Source organism: Cornus florida, unplaced genomic scaffold, assembly GCF_030987335.1.
Source record: "Cornus florida cultivar Cherokee Brave unplaced genomic scaffold, ASM3098733v1 CherokeeBrave_3.0.0_Hap2_Chr02, whole genome shotgun sequence".
Classification (NCBI taxonomy): domain Eukaryota; kingdom Viridiplantae; phylum Streptophyta; class Magnoliopsida; order Cornales; family Cornaceae; genus Cornus; species Cornus florida.
This window is the reverse complement of record NW_026775572.1, coordinates 18985774-19008726: the sequence shown is the minus strand read 5'-3', so window position 1 is coordinate 19008726 and position 22953 is coordinate 18985774. Positions and strand designations below refer to the sequence as shown.

The window sequence follows — 22953 nt, the reverse complement described above, 5'->3', positions numbered from 1 at the left end:
AGTCTTTAGTACATCACTTCTACGTAACAGTTCTAACAATAAAAAGCTTGAATTTACCGTTCACTCGACTCGACTCGTTCAATTTAAGAATGAGTTTCTTAACATGCCAAGATTCCTATAACATAAATTAGACATTTTACGCTTTTGTAGCTCTCCTTTGAAGCATAAAAATGTGTTCAAGTTGCGAACACAAGTGTCACAAGGGCATATATTAGGAGACAGAGAAAAAATACAGAGGCTATTACTGATTCAATTGAATATACTTGTCAATTTATATACATACAACAAAAGAATAAATTTACATCTCAACCAGCCAAACAGAAAACTAGCTGAAATTGATTGAATTTGCATAACTGCTAGCAAAAAACTAACAATTCACACATTTAATCACTGAATGAGCTTTATCGATCTAAAGCAGAAAGAAATGGAGTTTGAGATATTCTATTTGGTGTTTGACGGTTCTCGCCTGCTTTAGAGCTCACTGGTGACGATTGTGGTATGATCTCAGACAACCGAATTCTTTCACTGGTAATTTTATTCTGTACAAAAGATAGCAGTGTTTATATATAGTTCCAGAAGGTCATTTTCTGTCATATCTGAAGTACATTGAAACTTATCTACTTTTGAGAGGATACAAATATATTCTATTCATTAAAAACCAAAAGAGGTTATTTAATGTATATACCTTAAATTTCATATTTTGCAATTCTCTTTCCAGCAGAGTGATCCGATTCCTGAGCTGCTCGAGTGCCTCTTCAGCAGCAGGGAGGCTTACATCAGATGCTGGTCTTGTGATTCCAGCAGCCTGTAAAATTCATTCAAATGAAAAATGAGATAGATTAAGCTGTGTTTTTTATTTATTTGAATTAAATAATTCCTATTTCAGCCTTTCCATTGTCAAGACGAACAAATTAATTTGGGTTTTTAAATTCCACTAACCTTTAAAATGCTAGTACACAATCCCAATAACTTTTGTGCTAATTGCAGCCTCTCCTCTTCAGTTTCCTGTAGCAGATTCGCAGTAATATTAGGCCTCTCTCCCTTACACGTATACACACACGGTTTTGCTTATTGGGCCAAAAGTTCTGCTCAGGTACTAACCTTCAGTTTGTTATTCAGCCATTGCTCTTCATCAAAATTAATGTATGGGCTCCTCCCATTCGCAGTACGGAAGTGAGCAAGCTCTTCCTTGACACGTGAAAGAATGGTCTCTGTCCTCTGCAGCTTAATGCTGAGGTTATCATTCTGAACTTTCAACAAATTATTCTCTTCCTGTTGCATTAAATAGAAAACCTTGCTAAACATTAGTTTGAAAGCAAAGGTGCTGCTGACACTAGGAAGAAACAAACCAATGCTCAAAATCGAAGACAATTCAAATATACCGTCCAAGCCAAGTTCAGTAGATAACTTAGAATCCATCAAAGGTCACTAGGAGTGGAGTGGTTCCAAAAAAGTTACATATATATATATATAATTGATTGAGATATCTTGCCTTTATTTTAGCATGATGATGAATCCGCTGCTGGAGGTTTTGCTGGCCGGAGAGCTTCTTTAATTCAGCTTCGAGTTCCATGATCTTCTTCTTGTGATTTATGTTCTCCATCTAAGAAATGAAAAGCACGCAGGCCAAAAATAAGCAACACAAATAAGAGACTCCACTTTGAAAGAAGACTTTTTAGTATCAGTACACAACAAAATTTAATATGTCAACCTTGAACATTTCATTTTCAGTTGTAAGTAATCGATCTCGCTGACGAAGCTTTTCCAACGCAATCTGTGCTGCCACCATCTCGGCCTGTTTTCTGTCTATTTCCTCTAACCATCTGGATTGAGACTTACAAAGCCACTTAGAAATTCTGAAAAACAAAAGAACTAAAGAATTCTCAAATTTGATCTATGACTTGACAGTCACTTACCCTTTCCTCTCCTCAATAAACTCATTAAGCTGCTGCTTTAGCATGTTAATTACCTCTTTCTCCTGCATTAAGGATGCCATTCTAAATAATGAGAACAGATAAAAGTATCCAATTTAGTTTCAGTTATATCAAAGCTAAGGATACCTTAACATCAGTTTCAACAGCACAGTGCTGAACCTTCTCTGTTATCTTTTGCACTTGCTGATTATCCACCAACGACTAGCATTAACAAAATAAAAAGAAGATGAGCAAAATAGGATAGGTAGATATTTTATGTATTGAGATTGATGTCCCTTAGCATTACCAACTTAAATCCAACATAATACAGGACAACCTAGAAAAGGACATGATAGATGGAATCAACATGATTGAATTCAATAGTTGCTATGGAACTTCATGAATTTACCGCATAACTGGTCATATCCAACTTTAATCCCAACAAATCCCGAATTACATCATGGGTCATGCTTTCTGCAGAAGCTAATCTTGCCTTAAGCATGAATATCTGGAAGGGAACATGAATCAAACAGACGTAAAAATGCATATCACCAAGCCTCAAAAGAAACCATAGCATTACAATGATGTATCAAGCCTACTTCTTTTTGTCGACTTGCAGCTAAGGCTTCAAGTTCTTCAATACGAAGTCTTCCAGCAGTGAGCTCCTCATCCCTCTCCGATTTTACTTGTTGCACTAAGCCCAACCCAATGCATTTGAAAGGGGAACCAGAACCCCTGGGTTTTGAGCCATTTTTCTCTAATTTGTTTGATGATGTATTTGTGAGATGGGTGGAAGGCCCCTCAGGTTTTACTTGTTCAGCCATGGTTTCCAGTGCCTTGAACTGTTTTCAAGTTCAAAAATAATAGTTAAATATATATAGGAAGGAAGAGCAAATCCTATATGCACCCAACATCTTTGATGACAAATTAATTTTACCCAATCTAATCTTTGAAGTATAAGTGCTGGCATACCTTTTGTTTGTACTCACAAGCCTGTGCTTCAGCATGTAAATTTAGCTCAGAGATGTGAACTTTGCATTGTGCAATCTATTGAAAAACAACAAAAGCATAAACCTCAAATTCAAAACCATTGGGTTCAATTATTTCATTATACTTGGATAAACCATCATAAGCACAAAAGTTGAGATAAAAATGAACAAAAAATGAAGAGAAAACTTCACCTCAGTATCTCTGGCAGCTATCTCTCTCTCAAGAGTTTGCATATGCTGAAGGGCTTCTTGAAGTTTTTTCTCCTTCTCATCCAGAAGTCTGCAGAGAAGGAGTTTGCATATTGGCATTCAAAATTTCAATTAACTCATTTCAGCATTTTTCCAGGAATCAAGTATTTATTTGATTGAATTATTTACTTCAAACCTTTTTATGTCAGCATCACTACTTTTAACATTTTGCATCTGCTGTTTTATAGCATGAAGCTCCAATTCTAGATCCTCTCTCTGCAAGCGTTGTCGTTCAGCTTCTCCTTTGACAATGTCAACCTTGCAATATGAAAAACCATGCCATAAGACATCAAGATTAGGATAAGAATTTCAGTTGAGTAGATCGAATTTTATACAAGACTGTCACGGAGCATGATGACAACAGCCCTTTTGTTTAGTGGGTATACCCCTAAAAGAGCATGATGACAACAGCCCTTTTGTTTCGAGGGTTTACCCCTCTTAATTCATGGACATATTTTTTGGTTATACACATCTTATTAACCTATATATATATATATATATATATATATATATATATAAAGTTACCTTGTTTTCAAGTACATTCACAGTACAATCTAGCTCCTCAATAGACCTCTCTAAAAGCCTCACCTCCTCTTCCTTGTCTTCAGCATAGAGCTTCCTAGTTTCAGCTATCTGACATCAAAAGCAAAAAACATATTTTATGATACATGCTTCCAGTGAGCTAATTGATGGAAAAATAATTAGTAAGCCAAATTAGCAATGTACCTGTTGAGCTTCCATAGCAATTGCTTCATTTTCTTCAGCCAGGGCTTGTGCCATCTCTAACTTTTTCTTCAAAATATTTGCTTCAGTTTGGAGATCATCCCTTTCACTAGTAATTGTATCCAAGTTGCACCTCAAGGATTCTATCGAGCTGTTCATTTGGTCAAGAACAGTACCCAATTCTGTGAGTTCCAATTCTAAGCTCTCATTCACCTTTTTTCTCTCCATTAGCTTCTCCTCAGTTGACCTTTTTGCTTCTAATGCATCTTCAATGTTGGCCGTCAGCTCAAGATTTTTGCTGGAAAGTGATTTAATAGACTTGCGTTCTTTCAAGATATCCGACTCAAGAGTGGAGATTATCTCAATCTTTTCCTTCAACTGAGCTTCAAGTGTTACCCTTTTAGCTCCAGCCTCATCAAGCTCATGTGATCTTACTGCAAGCTCGTCTTCTAGTGCCTCTAAAGACGCTACCAATTCTTCTATTTCATCTTTCTGATCCATATTGTTAGATGCAGACTCCTGCAACAAGCTGAGATCAAATAACAATCCTTTTAGAACATCATCCTTCCTTGACAACTCAGTCTGAAGAGATATATTTTCAGCGATTAGCTCTTTTGTGAAATTCTCCAAAGACTCGAACTCTTCTATGAATTTAGATGTACCGTCTATGCTTTTGCAAATCTCTTCAACCATCTTTTCTAATGGCACACTCTTTTCATTGAGCACATTAATTATTCTGGTACCCACCATTTCAACTGCTTCCACTGAATCAATACCCTTCACTGCGTTGAAGCTCAACGAATTGAAGAATTCATACTTACTCTTCTCATGAGATTGGAGTTCATTTCTCAATAAAACATTCTCTTGCTTCAAAGTATTAACTCTGTCAACATGGATTTGCAAATTCTGGCCTTTTAAGCATAACTCCTCTGTAATGACAGATTGAGAAAGTCGGAGTTCAGTCAACTCTGCATTTACCATGTCCAGATGAGCCTGCAAACTGCCAGTGCAAGTCTCTAAGGAAGAAATTTTCTCTTGCAACCTCCGGTTTTCCATATCAAATACATCTATATGACTTAAAGATGATTCGCATTCAGATTTTTTCTCCTCCAAATCTTGAAAAACTCTAAAATAGTCTTCCTTCAATTTCTTTACCTCGCTTTTTATTGACTCATTCTCCTCCTCAAGGTAGTTCATTTTGCTTAGCTCCGCATCTTTCATCTCCAACTCAGCTTGAAGTTTGCATGACGATGCTTCCAGCAAGCATTTGTCATTATGCAACATTTGCTTTTGGAGATCAAGGTCAGAGATATGGCTAGAAGAAATTTCTAGAGCCCTTTCCTTTGTCTTAATCTCTTCTATTAACTTTTCACAGTCAGCTTCAAGTTTTTTAACCTGGGATGACAGTCTCATCTTTTCCTCTATCACTTCACCAAGTTCACTTTGCAAGTGATCATTTGAACATGAAACATCCTTCAACAACTGAATATCTTGTTCAAGAGTCTTGTTAACTTTATCCATATGTGTAATTCTTGAATTGCTTTCATTGAGCTTTGACAACAACTCCTGCCTCTCCCTTTGTGCTTCTTGAACTTCTTTTTGTAGAATAACAACCTCAACTTCCTCATCCATCATGATCCATCTTTCTATCTCTGCGTCCATGGTGAGAAAAATAATCTCTTTCTTAAAGTTCTCAAGGACCATACAACAACTGGTTTGCTCCTCTTCCATACTAGCTTTTTGGACTTCCACTTGGTTTAACTCTGACGCCAAGATAAGCAATTCAAAATCCTTTGCAGACAGGTCAATCATGAAATTCTCCTCCTGAGATTTCAAGACTTCCTCTTTATCCTTCAGCAATTTTTCTTGATTTAAAATGGGTCCCAAAACATTTCTGTTACTCATGTCCAACTCCTTAGTCAGAACAGAAAGCTCAGATCCCATATTGTTAGCCCTTTGCAACATTAGCTCCTCTTGAAGCTGTAAATTCAATATTTTCTTCTCAAAAGTGGTTAGCTTGATACTAAGCTCCCCAGTTTCATCTTCTTTCCTTGCAATGCGATCGAAACTATTCTTAATATCTGCCAGTAATTTCCCCTTGAGGATTCTACACATTTCAAGCTCATTTCTCGATTTGAAATTGTGCTCTCTCAACTCAGATATAACAGAGGCTGATTCACAGAGCCCGTGATGAAGCAAACCATTTTCTGCATTCAACCCTGTAACTGTTTCCAACAGGATTCCCATGTGACAAAGGTGTAGCACAGACACAGCACAATCCTTTACAATTATCTCAGACCAAATGTCCTCAAGCCATGAACGCATTAACATTGTTGAGTCTTGAAGTTGAGACTTCATGCAGATGAAATCAGAGGCTATAGACAAAGAGTCTTCCTTGAAAGTTGTCTGGACCTGTCCGACTATACTCTCCAGTTCTAGAACCAGCCTCCTCATTTCCATCATATCTGAAGCAAACTGATCTTCAAGGTTTTTGTAATGCGAATCCTGCAGATCCTTGGCGGATTGCAAACTTTGAACCTCATTGATTAGTATATTTTTCTCGTTGATTATGGAGTCCTCCATTTTCTTCAGCCCTTCAATCTCAAGCTTCAGGGTTTCATTACTTATCACCAACTCATTTATCATGATATCTGCTTCTTTCATGGTATCTTGGGCCTCTTCAAATTGAGAAAGAATACAAGAAGCCTCTGCAGTTTTCTGGGCTGCAACTACCTTTGCATCACCAAGTTCGAGCTCAAACAACTGTAGCAAATGAAATGGAAAAGACATGAGAGCAGTTACATTTTCTAGGTACTAAGGTTGTACACTACTTGTTACTTATCAAAAAAAAATAAAAAAAATAAAAAAATAAAGGTTGTACACTACTTGTCAAAATTCAATATATATTTGAATATACACACTATGTCCAATATATTTATATTTAAACACGTGCAGTGGTTATGGCCTTTTATATCATAATTTATTATCATCCATTTAGATTGATTTTAATTAAATTAAAGTGAAAACCTACTAGTGGCAGATATAGCATTGTGGAATGAGATATTGTGATCAGAATAAGATCCAACCCATAGCAGTGCATGTATTTTTGTAAAAGAATAAATTAGCACATTGGCTTACCTCTTCTTTCTGGCACCAGCAAGTGCCAGCTTCTTGCACAGTTTCTCCTACTTTCTGGAGCTTATGATCTATAGCCACCATCTTGGGTACAAGTTGTTTTTCGAAGCTACTCATATCTGTTTGTAAGGTGAGTATTTGAGTCATAAGATACTCAATGCTCCCCTGGCTTTGTTTTGCAGACATCCAGACCTCTTCTTTCTCATTGCGTAGTTTTGCCATCTCAGATTGCACCCCTTTTAAACATTCTACAGCAGATTCTATTTCTTTTCTTAGAAGAATAATGGTAGCATCTCTATCATTCTTGTCCTTGTTAGTTCCTGAAATTGCAAAGTTTTTATGATCCAATGAATATTCACTCACATTCTTGCGTACTTCAAAAGTACACTCTGAAATCTCAGTTTTCAAGTCCTCAACAGTTTGTGAGTCTATCTTGTTGGAGCCTTGATTCATTTCAGCACCTGTCTGCAACAGTTTCCAAATAGATTGAATTAATAAAAGTAAAACACTCCAAAAAGCTAGAGAGTATCCAAATAGGTTGAATTTATAAATGTAAAACAATCCAAAAAACTATAGTACAACATAAAAGGTGAATTAACGACAAAGTCGCTATTTATAAAAAAATCAACACATCAGCTTACCCTTGCTCCACATTTGCCATTAGCTGGCAAACAAGCAAGATTTACAGAGGTATTATCATTTTCAGAACTTCCAACCTGCTCCACATACTCATTCATGCATGACCTGAGTGTTGAAACACCAGATTTCAGCTCAGTAAGTTTCTCTCTCGTCTTTAAAATGTCATTTTCTTCAATTTCTTGAAGCTTCTGTTCCATAGCACAAGCACGTTTCTGCTCCTCAAGAAGCTGCAGTTTCAGTTTACCAAGGCTCTCCTCTGACACTTCCAGCTCCGTTTTGAGAGACTGAATCTGTGTCTCCGCTTCATCAATTACAGTAGCCTGATTATGGAGAAAAGCATCCTTCTGCAGGTTCATTCCTATTGATTCTCTAAGCTGGATATCCTTATGCTTTAATGCATCATGATAATCAGAATTTATCTCGGACATTCTATTCACAATCAAAAAAGCAACTGTTGCACAAGTTGATGCTTTTCTAATTTCTTCTTCCTCCTCCTTAATCTTGTCTTCCAGCTCGGCTACAAGAGAAGCTTTTGCTTTCAATTGTGATGTCAACTGGAGGATTTCTTGCTCCTTTTCACTGCACTCTTGCTGGTGTGCTTCCGTTATAACTAAAGCTGCCCCTCTCAAAGACCTCAGCATGCACTCCATGTTGCTTCTTCTATTGTTTGCATCGTCTAAGCACTGATTGAGTTCTTCAATTAGTAGCTCCTTCTCAGAGATGATTTTTGTCACTCTGCCCACTTTTTCAGAAATACAAGCTCTTTTCTGAGGAAAGGAACCGGAAATAACATCAAGCTGATTAGACGCATCTTTAAGCGCCTCACTCCCACCAGTAAGAACATATTCAATCTCACAGGTCAATTGTTCCCACTCTTCAGACAATGCTTTTAATTCGTCATCCTTCTCTTCCAGCTTTTCACCTAACTCTTTCTTATCTTGAGCCATGAGAGAGAATTTTTCCTGAAGCTCCTTCAACTCAGTTTGAAAAAGCACCAGCCTCTCTTGTGTTTCTCTCTCTTTCAATTTACTATCCTGAACTTGCTGCTGAAGAGTAGCAAGTTCTTCCTGAAGCTCTTCGCCTAACTCTTTCTTATCTAGAGCCATGAGATATAATTTTTCCTGAAGCTCCTCCTTCAAGTCAGTTTGCAAAAGCTCTTTCAATTTTAATTCGTCATCCTTTTCTTCCAGCCTTTCACCCAACTCTTTCTTATCTTGAGCCATGAGATATAATTTTTCATGAAGCTCCTTCAACTCATTTTGCAAAAGCACCAGCCTTTCTTGTGTTTCTCTCTCTTTCAATTTACTATCCTGAACTTGCTGTTGAAGGGCAGCCAGTTCTTCCTGCAAGCAGACTATCACCTCAGCAGTCTCAGCCTCAACCTGCTTACGAACTTCATCCATTTCTTCTTCATTAGATGTCTGAAATGTACGATCACTTTGGTACCACATATTCAGTCTCTTGGCCTTTTCAAGAGAACCTTGCATCTTCTTCAACTTTGCTTGTAAAGGGGAATCTTCATTTTCTGAATGTTTGAAAGATGGGAGATCTTTTAACTCTTGGAAGCACATTTGCTCTTTCATTGCAGAAATTTCAAGCTCCTGCTTACTCAAAAGCTCCACATAGTGGCTGTTACTGTTCCTGAGATCCTCTGTCTCATTAATTGACAGAACTTGCTGGGATTCAAGAGCTTCAATAACTGATTTTGCTTCCTTGAGTTCCTCCTTCACATCTTCACATTGTTTGGTCAACAATAAGACCTTCTCTTTCGTCAGCTCAAGATCCCTATCCAGGTACCGTGTCCTCATCTGCTCTGCATCGCCACGAGATGACCTCTCTTCTTTAAGAATAATCTTTAGAATATCCAACTCCAGTTGTAAATTTATGACTTCTTCTGAGTGTTTCATCAGCGTTTCATGCTTTGCCTCTCCCTTCTGTTTTTCTACCGCCACAAGTGATCGATTGTCAAACAATGGAGCTTCGATAATGGACTCCTGAAAGTCATTGTTATTATCATTAATAAGAGAAGTTGAATGCATTCATGGAGTTAAAAAAAAAGGGGAAAAAAGAAGAAGGATGTTACTGGCCATATTTGATATGATTATTAAAAAATAGACTTCCAGAATGGACACCTAAACGTCATTGATATTATCAGCCACTATGGAAAGAATGCATTCATGACGTTAATCAAATGGGGAAAAAAAAGAAGCATGAATGTGAATAATGTGTAATAAATGAAAAAGTGAGTTAATGACTGTGTGTGTGCATGAATGAAGATGAATATGAATGGTGGTGTGTGAAGAAGAAAATCAAATGGAAAAAAAAAAAAAAAAAAAAAAAAGAAGCATGAATGTGAATAACGTGTAATAAATGAAAAAGTGAGCTAATGACTCTGTGTGTGCATGAATGAAGATGAATATGAATGGTGGTGTGTGAAGTGAAAGAACCGAAAAGAGTGAAGAAACAGAGAAAAGAGAAAGAAAAAGTGAGAAATTATTGAGGACCAAGAGTGAGTGTATTCCTTAAGAAGAGAGTGTGTCTTCTTCTAGTGACTGTGTGGGGAATGTCTCTTGATAATCCATTCAGAGTTGTAATCTTCTAATAAAAGTAGCGTCTGTGATTTCCATCATATTTTTTATTTTTCCTTTGTTTCCATTGCATATTAGTTGTGTGAAATTGGGTGGATTAATTCCTAACAAGTGGTATCAGAGCTGATACGAAAGGGATTAATTCCAAACATATATTAGTCTCATAATAAGGGAAATGTTTTTATTATTATTTTAAATTGCATACATAATGATATTAATCTGCCTCTTTCTATAAGAATTAGCAATACAATTTCAAAGTAATAATACAACTAAGTGAAATTACCTTTATGACTTCAACACTGCTATCATCATCACAGGTTTCAGTTTTGAGGTTGATTAGTGAAGCACGTAGATCATCAATTTCTCTGCAGAAAATGGAGAGACAAAATAGCACAATGTAAATGCAAGAGTAAATGGTAGTATAGTATTCTATGTATATAAATCCAAAAAAACTTGAGACTGCTTGATCAAATAAAAAAGTCAGAGGACCAGATTCCATTACCTACTAAGTTTTTCATTATTCTCCAAGCAAGAGTTTAGGTTACTCCTGCACTCTTCCAATTCTTTCAGAGTGCTTTTGAACTGAAACCATAAATAGTGAGTTTGAGTGAGACATGCAGCTTACACAAAAAAGAAGTTATATAATTTATTGGAACATGAGTAGTAAGCAACCTCCAAGTTGAGCATTTCATTTTCTTTATTGAAATGTATAGCTTCCTGTGCCAATGGAGAATAAATTGTACAAATTCAAGAAAAGGTAACGTAATAAATCCAATTTTCTAACTTGGTACGAAAAAGAAAATTCATATATATTTAAGGTTAACCTGAGGGGTGGCACTGATTTTTGGATGATTATTCTGGTTTGATTTCCCATCAAGAAGAAGAGCTAGCTGTAAACATAGGGATTGGGTTTATGCGCTCATACTAGAGAATGCAAAGGAAAAAAAATATAGGATTCATTCCAGATGCTAGAAGGACCTGATCCCGCAGTTCAGATACTTCGGTTAACAACAGTTCTCTCTCCCCTTCTTCATAGAAGTCTTGATATCTATAAATGCCAACAAAAAATAAAAGATAAAAAAGAATAAAAATGGTAAAGCGATGCCAGATTTTTGTTTTCTTTCTTATTTACTTTTCAACAGAAAGCTACCTTCTGATCTGTTCTAAAAGCCTGATATTCTCTAGAGCAAAGCGAGTTACTTCTGGGTTTCTATCAAGTTTAGCTCGAAGCAGCTGAATCTCTTCAGAGAGTGCACCATTCTCTTCCAATAAATAAGCGTCTGCGGGTATTAAACCACTAACAAGTGATTCCATTCGTTGAATTTTGTCTTCCCTAAACTTCAGCATCATCTTTGTGCACCTAGTATCCTCCTCTCTTTGACGAACCTGATAAGCAATATCTGTTAGGGATCTAAGTTATGGCTTCAAGGCAAATACATCCTTTGCTTTCTTTCACAACCTGACCAGCAGCCAACAAACACCCCCAAAACTAAAACAAAATAAAATAAGAAAAAGTTACCAATCGGTTCAACTGTTCAAGTTCAGCTTCAAGTTGCTTAATTGAGGTCTCTGCCATCTGTTCCCTTCTCAAGGCACCAGCAAGTGTTGTCTCCAATGATTTCAACTGATAATAAACAAGAAAAAGGAATCCAATACATTTTTTTAAAATCATATTTCACAAGTACTAATATGGAGGAAATGAAGTTTGAGTCCAAATTCATGATGTTGTGACAGAAACACATGCTAGTAATTTAAAAAAAATAAAAAAAATTTATCAGCTTTTATGTAGATCGTGGGTAGTAAAATACCATGTAATCTAAATATGACACTTGTATTCCGGGCATACATATGGGATATGTATTATGCACGTTTTGGGGGTAACAAAACAGTCATCTTGACATTTAAATCCTAAAACAAAAATCCAAAAAAAAAAAAGGGCATATATATTCAAAGTTCCAATTGACGGGTGTTTGATGCAACTAACACCTGTTTGATCCAGGCATTCGCATAGCATCACAATCTACATTGTGACAATGGTACTGTTTCTGAATATCAAATTATGTTAAACATAAAGTACTGCCCGTATTACATTTCCTGTATTCTTATTTCTTTTATATGATCGTGGATGGGTGGAAGTGTTACCTTCATAAATTATTTTAATGAAATCTCAAATGGGACTTAGGTTTGCTATAATATAATAGTAGAAATATAATATAGAAGAAAAATGAGAGAATTATGTAAAGGTTTGAACGAGATAAATCACTCATTTATAGCTCTAGTATTTATAGATAAAAAAAGAGCACATGCTTACATTACAAGAAAGTAAATTAAATCAAATCACAACACATTCTATTGCATATTCTATGCCATGATTCGTAGCTATCAAATCTTTGATAATATGGTAAGTCATTCCATAAATCGTGGCTATCATATCTGCTAACACTCCCCCTCAAGTTGGTGCGAGGATTTCTTAAACACCCAACCTGAACAATGCATCTTCAAACACAGCCTTGCTAGCACCCTTCTTCAGAATCTACAAGTTGCAGAGTGTAAATCTGACTAGCAATGATTTCCTCTTGGGTGAAGTGCCGATCAACAAATCAAAAAATGTCTCCTCAGACCATAAACAATTAACAATGTCTCCTCAAACCATAAACAACCAATCATGTCTCCTCAAATCGTAAACAACGAACAATGTCTCCTCAGACCATTTCCCTTCAACACATGTTTAAAACATGTAGATGGAAGAATCAACAATGTCTCCTCAAACCACCCCCTTCATACATATGTTTAAACAATGTAGATAAAAGAATCAAAACTGTCTCCTCAGACCATAAAAAGAAACAACTATGTCTCCTCAGACCATTTCTGAATAGGTGGTAATATGGTAAGTCATTCCATAAATCGTGACTATCATATTTGCTAACACTCCCCCTCACGTTTGTGCGTGGATATCTGAGACACCCAACTTGGACAATGCATCTTCAAACACAGTCTTGCTAGCACCCTTCTCCAGAATTTACAAGTTGCAAAGTGTAAATCTGACTAGCAATGATTTCCTCTTAGATGAAGTGCCGATCAACAAATCAAAAAATGTCTCCTCAAAGGCTCAAACCATAAACAATTAACAATGTCTCCTCAGACCATAAACAACCAATCATGTCTCCTCAGCGTAAACAATGAACAATGTCTCCTCAGACCATTTCCCTTCAACACATGTTTAAAACATGTAGATGGAAGAATCAACAATGTCTCCTCAGACCACCCCCCTTCATACATATGTTTAAACAATGTAGATAAAAGAATCAAAACTGTCTCCTCAGACCTTAAAAAGAAACAACTATGTCTCCTCAGACCATTTCTGAATAGGTGGTGCTAAACTCGCAAAGCCCTCATTAAGATCGGACCACCCTGCCTACCCAACACCTCCCGGATGGGCGATGTCACCTTAGACCATTCCCAAATGGGTGGTGTTGAACTCGCAATTCCCTCATTGCAGTCAGACCACCCTGGCTCTGATACCAGGTAGAAATATAATATAGAAGAAAAATGAGAGAATTATGTAAAGGTTTGAATGAGATAAATCACTCATTCGTAGCTCTAGTATTTATAGAAGAAAAAAAAAAGAGCATATGCTCATATTACAAGAAAGCAAATTAAATCAAATCTAAATCAAATCACAACACATTCTCTGGCATATTCTATGCCATGATTCGTGGCTATCAAATCTTTGTTAATATGGTAAGTCATTCCATAAATCGTGGCTATCATATCTGGTAACAATAATAGTTTGGAAAATGTACTTATTTCTCAAAAGATCACCAAACATGTTTGTAGGTTTGCAAACATGAAGATTGACATAATGATAGTTTCATAATTCACAACTATAAAATGCTTCTACTCTATCTAAATTCTAAAGATCAAATCATGTGGAATTTACATCAGCATATTGCAACTTAGATACCTGTTTTAAAGACACTTTCAGAATGCCTTTAGATTCAGATCCAAGCAAATTATCAGTTCTCTGCTCATCCAATTCAAGTGCCTTTTGGCTGGAGGGATTTTCACCAAATGATAGAGATCTGGAGACATTTTGGCGTTTGAGGGCAGACAGCTCCTCCTATTCCAAAAACAACTCATTAATTTCAAATAAAAACTAATTTTTACCTGACATTTTTCCTACTAAAACATCGAAAAATTTAATGCCACCGTTAAAACTTGTATCTGGTGTTGTAATGCTATGACATCTCCTGAAGAATCTTCATTCACCACAGCCTTCATCATGAACAAAAAGAACATATATGGTCAGAACTAAGAAACAATTGCTTTCTTCATGAAAGCTGACCATATTGTACTGAGCATAGAAACAAGCTTACATTGTTCTGAATAAGTTTTGCTCGCTGAGCAAACTTTAAAGTATTCAGTGTTTCAGCAGCACACCTGGAAAAAGAAAAATTAGGGGAAAAAAAGGTATAAGAGAATTTAGCACCTAACTATTCAAGTTGAACTGATAATAAACATGAAAAAGCACATGCACCAACCATATAGAAGGGCTGACATTGGCAATCATCATTGTTTTCGAGTTTCCACCTAGTGAGTCCTGCATATCATATTGCTTAAATATAAATCATGAAAAATAACATATAAGCCTGATGACGACAAATAAATGGATCTAGAATTCACCTGAAGAAGAAATGTCAGCCTTGAATCTCTATAAGGAACATGCTTTGTCCTCCCATGTGCCACATCCAAAAGAACCATTATTACATGACTGCAAATTGAAATGTTTACCCAAAGTGCTCACAACGGATGAAAAGGATGTCAAGAACAGCAAAAAGAAAATGCTATCAGAGAAATCTGGTAATGATTATAGTACCCTAATGTAGATAACGATTTGTTAATATTAGCAGCTTCCTTTAAACGTTCACCCTCAGCGCCAGAAGTTTTCTGCCTGCCACGTGACGATAAAATTATTGCGTGTAGCACAAAGCAAAATTTTCTTTTCTTTCTCCAAGTACAAATTAGCTCAAATTAATTGGACATGATGCATTACCTTTCAGAGCCAGCAAGATCAACAAGGTTTAGTCTTGCAAATCGTAGATTAGACGTGGAATCCTTTTCCCACCTTCTCTCAATTACACATGTGAAGACACTATGCGAACGACTGCTCTCTCTATTCATATTTGTTGCGGCAACTTTTCTATTTGAAGAACCCTATTGCAACAAACCAGTTTTCATAAAGAACAAAGACACGCAATGACACACATTCAAGTGGAAGCACACACACACATAGACAGAGAGAGAAGCAATGCCAGACTGAAAACAGTAAGGATCAAAGTTTAATAACCTGACTCAGAAGCTTAAGAATATCACCAACAGTCTGGACTTCAAATTCTGACAGATTTTCAACATACACACCCGTCTTAATGTCCTCCCGCAGCTACAAAGGCAATGAACAAACATAAGAGAGCAAAATATTTATATTACACACTCATATGCTTATGAAACAACACAACTTACTAGCAAATTTGTAGAAGAAGGATCAAGGAGATCAGTAATTTGTTCATTATAAATCTCTAAGAAAGAGCACTTGCAGTTGTATTTCAATCTCTCATCCCTTCGGCTTTCCTCTTCCTGCAAGCAGAAGAATACAAGGGAACCTTATCGGTGCTATAACTAAGATGTTTTCGAACAAATCAGAAATTGAGGTAGCAAGTTTGAGCGAAGAGTGTTGAAGTTACAGCTCTTATTCTTGCAAACAAGAACTCAAATATGCGTGGTGTCATTCCACGATTTGGACTGGGCTTGACTTCTAACTCTTCAATCTCACCAAGCATTGTATATGTCTTCCCACTTCCTGTCTAGATGGTTAAATGAATTCATTTTAAAACAAGAAGGCACTTAATTGTGTTGAAATTGCAAAGGAAAATGAAAAAGAAACAAGAACCTCAACATAAGTACAAAATTTAGATGGTTTAAGGTGATTTAATTTATACAATTCTAAAAGACTCTGTTTTTGCTAGTGAGCATATATTTTGCATTACATCATAAGAAAATGTGGTGCATTCTTTAGTGTTTTGATTAATATTATTAATTTATTTTCGATGTAATGCACTCACGTAACCATATCCATCATTTAATGAGACGAAATTGTTATGAACTTATGACTATTCTGTTAAGGGAGGATAACAACAGATATCTTCGTGGCTACAGGCGGATATCCCAGCCATCCTAAATTTCATCATATTGATGAGATTTAGTCTGTGTCTAGTATGTAAAAAGATTAGGTATTTACCATTGGTAGTCAATGTCCATATAGATGTAGATAAATAATGATTCAAGATCACTATTCTGGGTGTTCTGTGACATACAACATATCCATTACCCCAAGTATACATTATTCATTTTCTTCTATTTTTTTTTGGTCACCGATGGTGGTGACAAACCTCTTAGAGCACCCCATAGTCCACCACTGGCACATGCAATCCTCCCGTTTTACATGACCAGGCAATTGTCGAGAAATTCCCTGGGAGTGGCCCCAAGTATACAATATTCAACCCATCCAAATGGGTCAGAAAGTTGACAACATCAATATTTATCCTATTTAAAATAAAATGTTGGTAATAGATTTTATTGTTGAAAGATTAAGTATAATTGATAACATCAATATTTATCCTATTTAAAATCAAATGTTGGGAATAGACTTAATTGTTGAAGGATTAAATATGAATTATATGTTAAGTCCTCATTTTTCCATGATTAAAAAGCAACTCAATTTCCGAGAAATACCTGCCCATAGGCAAACACACAGCTATTGTATCCAGAAAGGCAATTCTCCACCATAGGCAGACCAACCATCCTGAAAAGCGTTTCCTGCAATATCCCAACCAGTTATTCAAACATGTAATTAGCCAAAGAAGAAAAAAAAAAAAAAAATGAATCAATTGTATATTTAAAAGTTTATTTGGTTCTAATGAGACCTGGTCTATGGTTTCACATGCTACATGGTCAAATGTAAATCGAGTTTCTGGTTGCCCGATCCAAGTGATGCATTGTGCACTCTCCTGCTTCAAGCACCTACTATAAGCATTGGTACTTTTCTCCTTGCTATTTAGAGGACGGACCCGTATCAAAACCTTAACAAGTTCAACTTTAGTGAGCAAGATATACAAAATTTAGGTAACAAAAACACTAATTTGGAAGCCCTAATTTGAAATCTTTCTCAATAATCATATGAAATCAGTGGCAAACTCCGGGAAAAGATAGAAAAGTGAGCTTACCTGTACATTGTGATCCATCCAAAATGATGGATCTTCTTTGAGATCAAAATGTGGCACTTCCACTGAATTAACAACAGTTGAGGAACTACAAGAAATTGGAATCCCTTTTGACAATGCAGCAAAGTTGCCCATGCGAGCACCTCCATTAGACAGAGGTCGAGAACCACCTGTTAGACAAAGTCCCGGATTCGGAGGCTTGGTTACACTCTTTGTTGGTGTACTCTGTGTCGAATTGCATTCCGAATAACCTGAATTAGCTCTCCCCATAACCCTATTCGACTGAGGAGTAGTCATGCCGGCAAAAACCCCATTCCCATTCACACGACTCGATTGGCTCATATAGTGGCTCATATCAGCCCTCCCATCATCGTGTGATTCGATTGCATTCGAGCTTGATTCGTTCTTCGGCACCCACCCAAATCGACTCTTCGCCTGAGCTCCTTGTTTCTCCGGCGTGGAAAGCGACATTGTGTTATCAGAGCTTTTGCGCTTGACCTTAGTGGGTGTTTTATCAACCTTAGTGCTCCTAACACCCACCTCTTTCTCTACCACAGCTTTAGAATTCGAGGCCGGTTCTTGAATTGCGTTCAACGGGGCCCTGTTCGAATCCGTTCCGGTCTGATTACCCAACGAATACCTAGGGTTTATGGGCACATTCTCGATTTCCTCTGCGTTTGAATTCTTACCCGAATTCCGGCGTAAGAATTTGAAGTCCCGCAACATTCTAAATACAAGCTAATTCCAATCAAGAACAAGAAATGGAAAGCCAATTTTGGAGAAATGAAATCTGGGAATGAAAAATTGGGAAGATGTGGGTATGGAGTACCTGAAAGAGGAAGTGAGAAAGAGAATCCCGAGTTGACGACCACCTGAAATTGCTTCGTTGAGTAAAGTCTCAGCTGGTTCTTTCTAAAGTTTGAATCTTGCTTCAAGAATGCATTCAAATCTCTGTCTCTCTCAAAAAAATTTGTGAAAGTAAAATTTTGGGAACAAGAAATGCTACAATGTGGATTTGGAGTACCTGAAATTTCTTTGTTGAGTAGAGTTTCAGCGAATTCTTTCTAGGGTTTGGATCTTGAATCAATAATATATGTATTCAACATAGTAATATACAGACACACTATATTACTCTGTATGTCTCTCTCTTGTTTTTCTCTCTCTAACTTCTTTCTAGATTCTTGAACTCTGACATCTCTGTGTCTCTCTCAAGCTTCGATCTTGATTCGTACTATAACTTTGAAAATTGTTTGCGAGTGGGGTTTTAGGAACAGAGATGAGGAATGGACGGCTGAGATCTCATCTAGATTTGAAATTTAATGGACACCGCGCTTTTGAGTTTTGAATCGCCTTGCGGTCTTCTCTTTTATTTATTTTTTCCAAAAGAAAAGTGAAAATTTTATTATGTCTTCAACGGCTAATTTCTTGCTCCTCCTACACTACTAGCCTCTCCTAGCTTGCTTTGTACTGTGGGCCCCACTGCATAACCTTCACTCGACGGGGTATAAAATTGATATGGGACACTCGAGTGAAATCATTGTCAGGTGGGGTCCGTTTTGTTTTATTTTCAAAATTGCTGTTTGAAATTATATCCTTATTTTTTTTTTTTTTTTGGGAAAAAAAAATTATATCCTTAATGAAAATATAGAACACGTTATAAAGATGTCACGAATGCTATGACGAAAAAATTAATTAATTAATTAATTAAATAATAGAAGGAAAGAAAAGAGAATATGAAGAATAATCTATACTTTCTCATTTACAAGTTTTTATTTGTCAATAAAAAAAAGAAAATAAGTCAATAGATGTTTTAAATTAGATACTATTCCAAATAATATAAATTTTAAATTATTATACTATCTTTTATAAATTACAATATTATATATATTATTAGAAATAATAGTAAAAATAATTAAAACTTTATTCTTTTCTTATATACCGTAATAAATTATGAATTTTTTCTCTTCCTTTTATCTAATTGAAAAGAAAAAAAAATACATAATATATTTATTAAGATGTCTCATTCATCCTTTCTTCTTTTTCTTTTATTTAAACTTTTTTAGTAATTTAATTTTTTTTTTATCTTTTTTTTTAATAATATAAATTATTTCTTTTTTTTAATAATATAAATTATTTCTTTTTTTTATCTTTTTTTTTAATAATATAAATTTTAAATTATTATACTATCTTTTATAAATTACAATATTATATATATTATTAGATATAATAGTAAAAATAATTAAAACTTTATTCTTCTCTTATATAACGTAGTAAATTATGAATTTATTCTCTTCCTTTTATCTAATTAAAAAGAAAAAAAAAAGTACATAATATATTTCTTAAGATGTCTCATTCATCATTTCTTCTTTTATTTTTTTAAATTTTTTTTAATAATTTAATTTTTTTTTATCTTTTTTAAAAATTTAAACAATTACATACATCCACAATATTTTGAACGGTCAACAAAATCCCCTTCTATTAGCCTCTTTAATATTGAATGTTGATATAAATTAATCATATTCTTTCATTTTAATAATTATAATGCTATTTAAATGGACAACAAACCAATCAATATGATATAATTGATATTATTTCCGTTGGGTGGTACCCCACCAATGAGAATTCTAAGTAACATGAAGGAGGGATTTGACATAAATGCTTTTAGAATCATCAATTTATTTATTTATTTCTAGAGATTGATAAGGTTTGATAACCCCAATTGCACAATAGAATTCCCTGTGTTGTTTTCAAATTATTAAATTTAACAATTTAGGGTATTCCGACCACTGATTTCTTTGACATATTCGGAGCATCTTTCTCCCTTCTTGTGAAGGTTTCGTTTTCAATGTTTTTTTTTTTTTTTAATCTCAATAATAAATACTCACATAAATCCATAACGCATATCAGTATATCACTAATTTTATGTTAAACTTTTAATAATATATTATATCACTAATTTTATGTTAAACTTTTAATAATATGTTCGACCATATAGTAACCACAAACTAAAAAACCTCAACCACATAACTAAAGATTGTACAATTTTTTTTTTTGGAACGAAATACTCTCTTCGTCGTGGACGAATCAATACTCTCTTCGTCAAGGACGAATCAAAAATCGAAATTTTGAGTGGAAATATATATATCAGAATGAAAAAAATGGTGAAGCATACTAATAAATAAATCAGGGCCTCAGTCCAACATGGGTTCGTCCCTGTTCTTCTTCACTTGTTCTTGTACTCGGATCATCTTTCTCCCGACTTGTAATGGTCTTTTTTTCCATTTTTTTCTTTAAAACATGTTTATGCCCAAAAAAAACCTCCATGATTAAATTCACATAAATCCACAATGCATGATTCACTAATTTTATGCTAAACTTTTAATAATTGTTTGCAAAATATATATACAAACACACGGAGAAATCATAAAATAAAAAGTATGCCATTTTTTTTCTTTCTAAGATTTGGATTTACTATTAAATCAACTGTGCAATATTCACAAACACATTCCCCTGGAAAATACAACACATATTTAATATCATAATTAAATCGAGAATTTAATAGATGTACATAATTACTGTGTTGTCGATTAATATAATAGCAATAGCGATTTAAAATTCTTGCATTGTCTATTTAAAATTATTATTAAGTCATTGGTTTAATGCACATGACAAAAAAACAGAAATTTGGATGGAAAAAGTTAGGCTTGCTTCTGAGAACAATTTTCAAAATAATGTATAAAAATCTTACTTGTTTATCTTCATAGAACTTACTTTTATAATTCTTTAAAAATAATTTATTAAATTCTTAAAATTATTTTTTGAGTAACAAATCAACCAATCCCTTAATTTTTGTTTACCCTAATCTATTTCTAATTTTTATGCTAGTATATCTCAAGGATAAGATTGGTTCAAAATTTTATAATATAATGTCGTTTTCACCGCACATTAATTGTCAGTGAATCTGAAATTGTGCTTCATATATTAAGAAGAGGAGATAAAGTACGCCCCATGGAGTCTTCCAAAAGCCATTTTTGAGCTACCGGTACTGTATACACACATATTACATACACGCACATATATATATGTATATACGCAGGGACTAGAAGATGAAAGCCATGAAATAAAGAGATTTGAAAGATATATAATGGTGATCAAGAAATTGGAAATGTGCATAGAGATATTGAAAGTGTTCTTAGAGTTCGTGGTCGTCTTCATTGAAGCTGTTGCTGTTGTTATCAATCAGAGATCATCAACTATCACTGTTCCTCTTCCCTATCTTGTTCTTCCTTAGTCATAATCTTTTTTTTTTTTTTTTTTTTTTCTAGATTTATGGGTATGTGCCTGTATCTAATATGAATTGTATGGATTTCATTGGATGAGCATTTAAATTCATGAATTTTGAGACCACCATTGTTTTGCAGTTGGTACATTTTATTTATTAAACATAAAATGATGTTGCTATGGCCAAAGTACTAATTTAATGTGATTTTAGTTTTATTTATGTCAGAGTATTGTCTGAGATGCTTGCAGTACTTCTGTTTTTTTTTTTTTTTCGGAGAAAATTTGAAGGCACCAATGGAGGAAGAACAAATTGGCTCCCAGAGCATGGTAGGAGTTGTTGTGTGTGTGTAGCAGGATAAGAACTTTAATTTACAAGGTATTTAAGGATTTAAATTAAAGAGGATAAGAGCAATTGTGATTGCATTTTTTCCTAAAATGGGCATAATTTTGAGATTGTGCAACAAAAATAAAAAAGAAAAAAGAAAGAGGGATGGACTAGCAATGGGTATTCTTGATTTGTCTAGAATAGTGTTACTGAAATGGTTTCTCTATTACTGAAATTATCATTGTCACCTTCGCAATCTGTGCATTTTTTGATCATGGTTAAATTTTGAATATTGAAATTAATTGCAATCACTCTATATTTTTGTCTATATTATGACTAGCCACTCATAAGTCATATCCAAGAAAGTGCACATGTCCACTGTTGATTATAAAGGCTCCTCCATTTGAATTGTTATTGAGTGAATCCGGAATAAATCCGACAATGATTGTTGCTTCTTTTCTTAATTTTATATTTTGTTCTTTTGAAGCTTTATTGTAGCTAATAACAATAATCTAATATGAATAACTCGCTATTCACTCAATTTTGGGGGTCATAATTATTATGTAGGAGAGATGGCCGAGTGGTTCAAGGCGTAGCATTGGAACTGCTATGTAGGCTTTTGTTTACCGAGGGTTCGAATCCCTCTCTTTCCGTACCTTCACCCAATTTACCGATGTTACTGACCGCAATGCATCAAATAGCAATGTATACCATTATTCCAACAGTAAGGTCGTTCTTTGATATATATTCTCTATTCCTAATTGCGATGACACGGAAAAAATACTGCAGATTTTGACTCCGGAAATACGTCCAAATTCAATAACGAGACTTGAA

The 22953-nt window shown here is 35.0% G+C and overlaps 1 protein-coding gene and 1 non-coding gene across 2 annotated transcripts; one reads left to right on the top strand and one right to left on the bottom strand.

Moving 5' to 3' along the window:
* Positions 1-217: 217 nt before the first annotated feature.
* Positions 218-18239, bottom strand: LOC132295760 (kinesin-like protein KIN-12F). Its single transcript, XM_059794049.1, has 37 exons — positions 17517-18239; positions 17217-17372; positions 17026-17109; positions 15978-16097; positions 15757-15870; positions 15584-15676; positions 15290-15450; positions 15113-15187; positions 14920-15007; positions 14778-14836; positions 14613-14676; positions 14446-14511; positions 14201-14356; positions 11756-11860; positions 11387-11622; positions 11215-11284; positions 11061-11126; positions 10909-10953; positions 10739-10818; positions 10520-10601; positions 7651-9642; positions 7013-7474; positions 3878-6637; positions 3677-3784; positions 3288-3409; positions 3095-3182; positions 2886-2960; positions 2513-2755; positions 2323-2421; positions 2061-2135; positions 1917-1978; positions 1712-1823; positions 1493-1603; positions 1102-1272; positions 940-1005; positions 686-805; positions 218-539 (listed from the first exon to the last, which is right to left on the bottom strand). Exons 1-37 carry the CDS (start codon positions 18237-18239, stop codon positions 402-404), a joined length of 9447 nt encoding a protein of 3148 aa, XP_059650032.1. The 3' UTR covers positions 218-401.
* A 4446-nt stretch (positions 18240-22685) lies between these two features.
* On the top strand, positions 22686-22772 carry TRNAS-GGA (transfer RNA serine (anticodon GGA)). Its single transcript has one exon. It is a non-coding gene; the product is annotated as a tRNA-Ser (tRNA).
* The last annotated feature ends 181 nt before the right edge of the window (positions 22773-22953 follow it).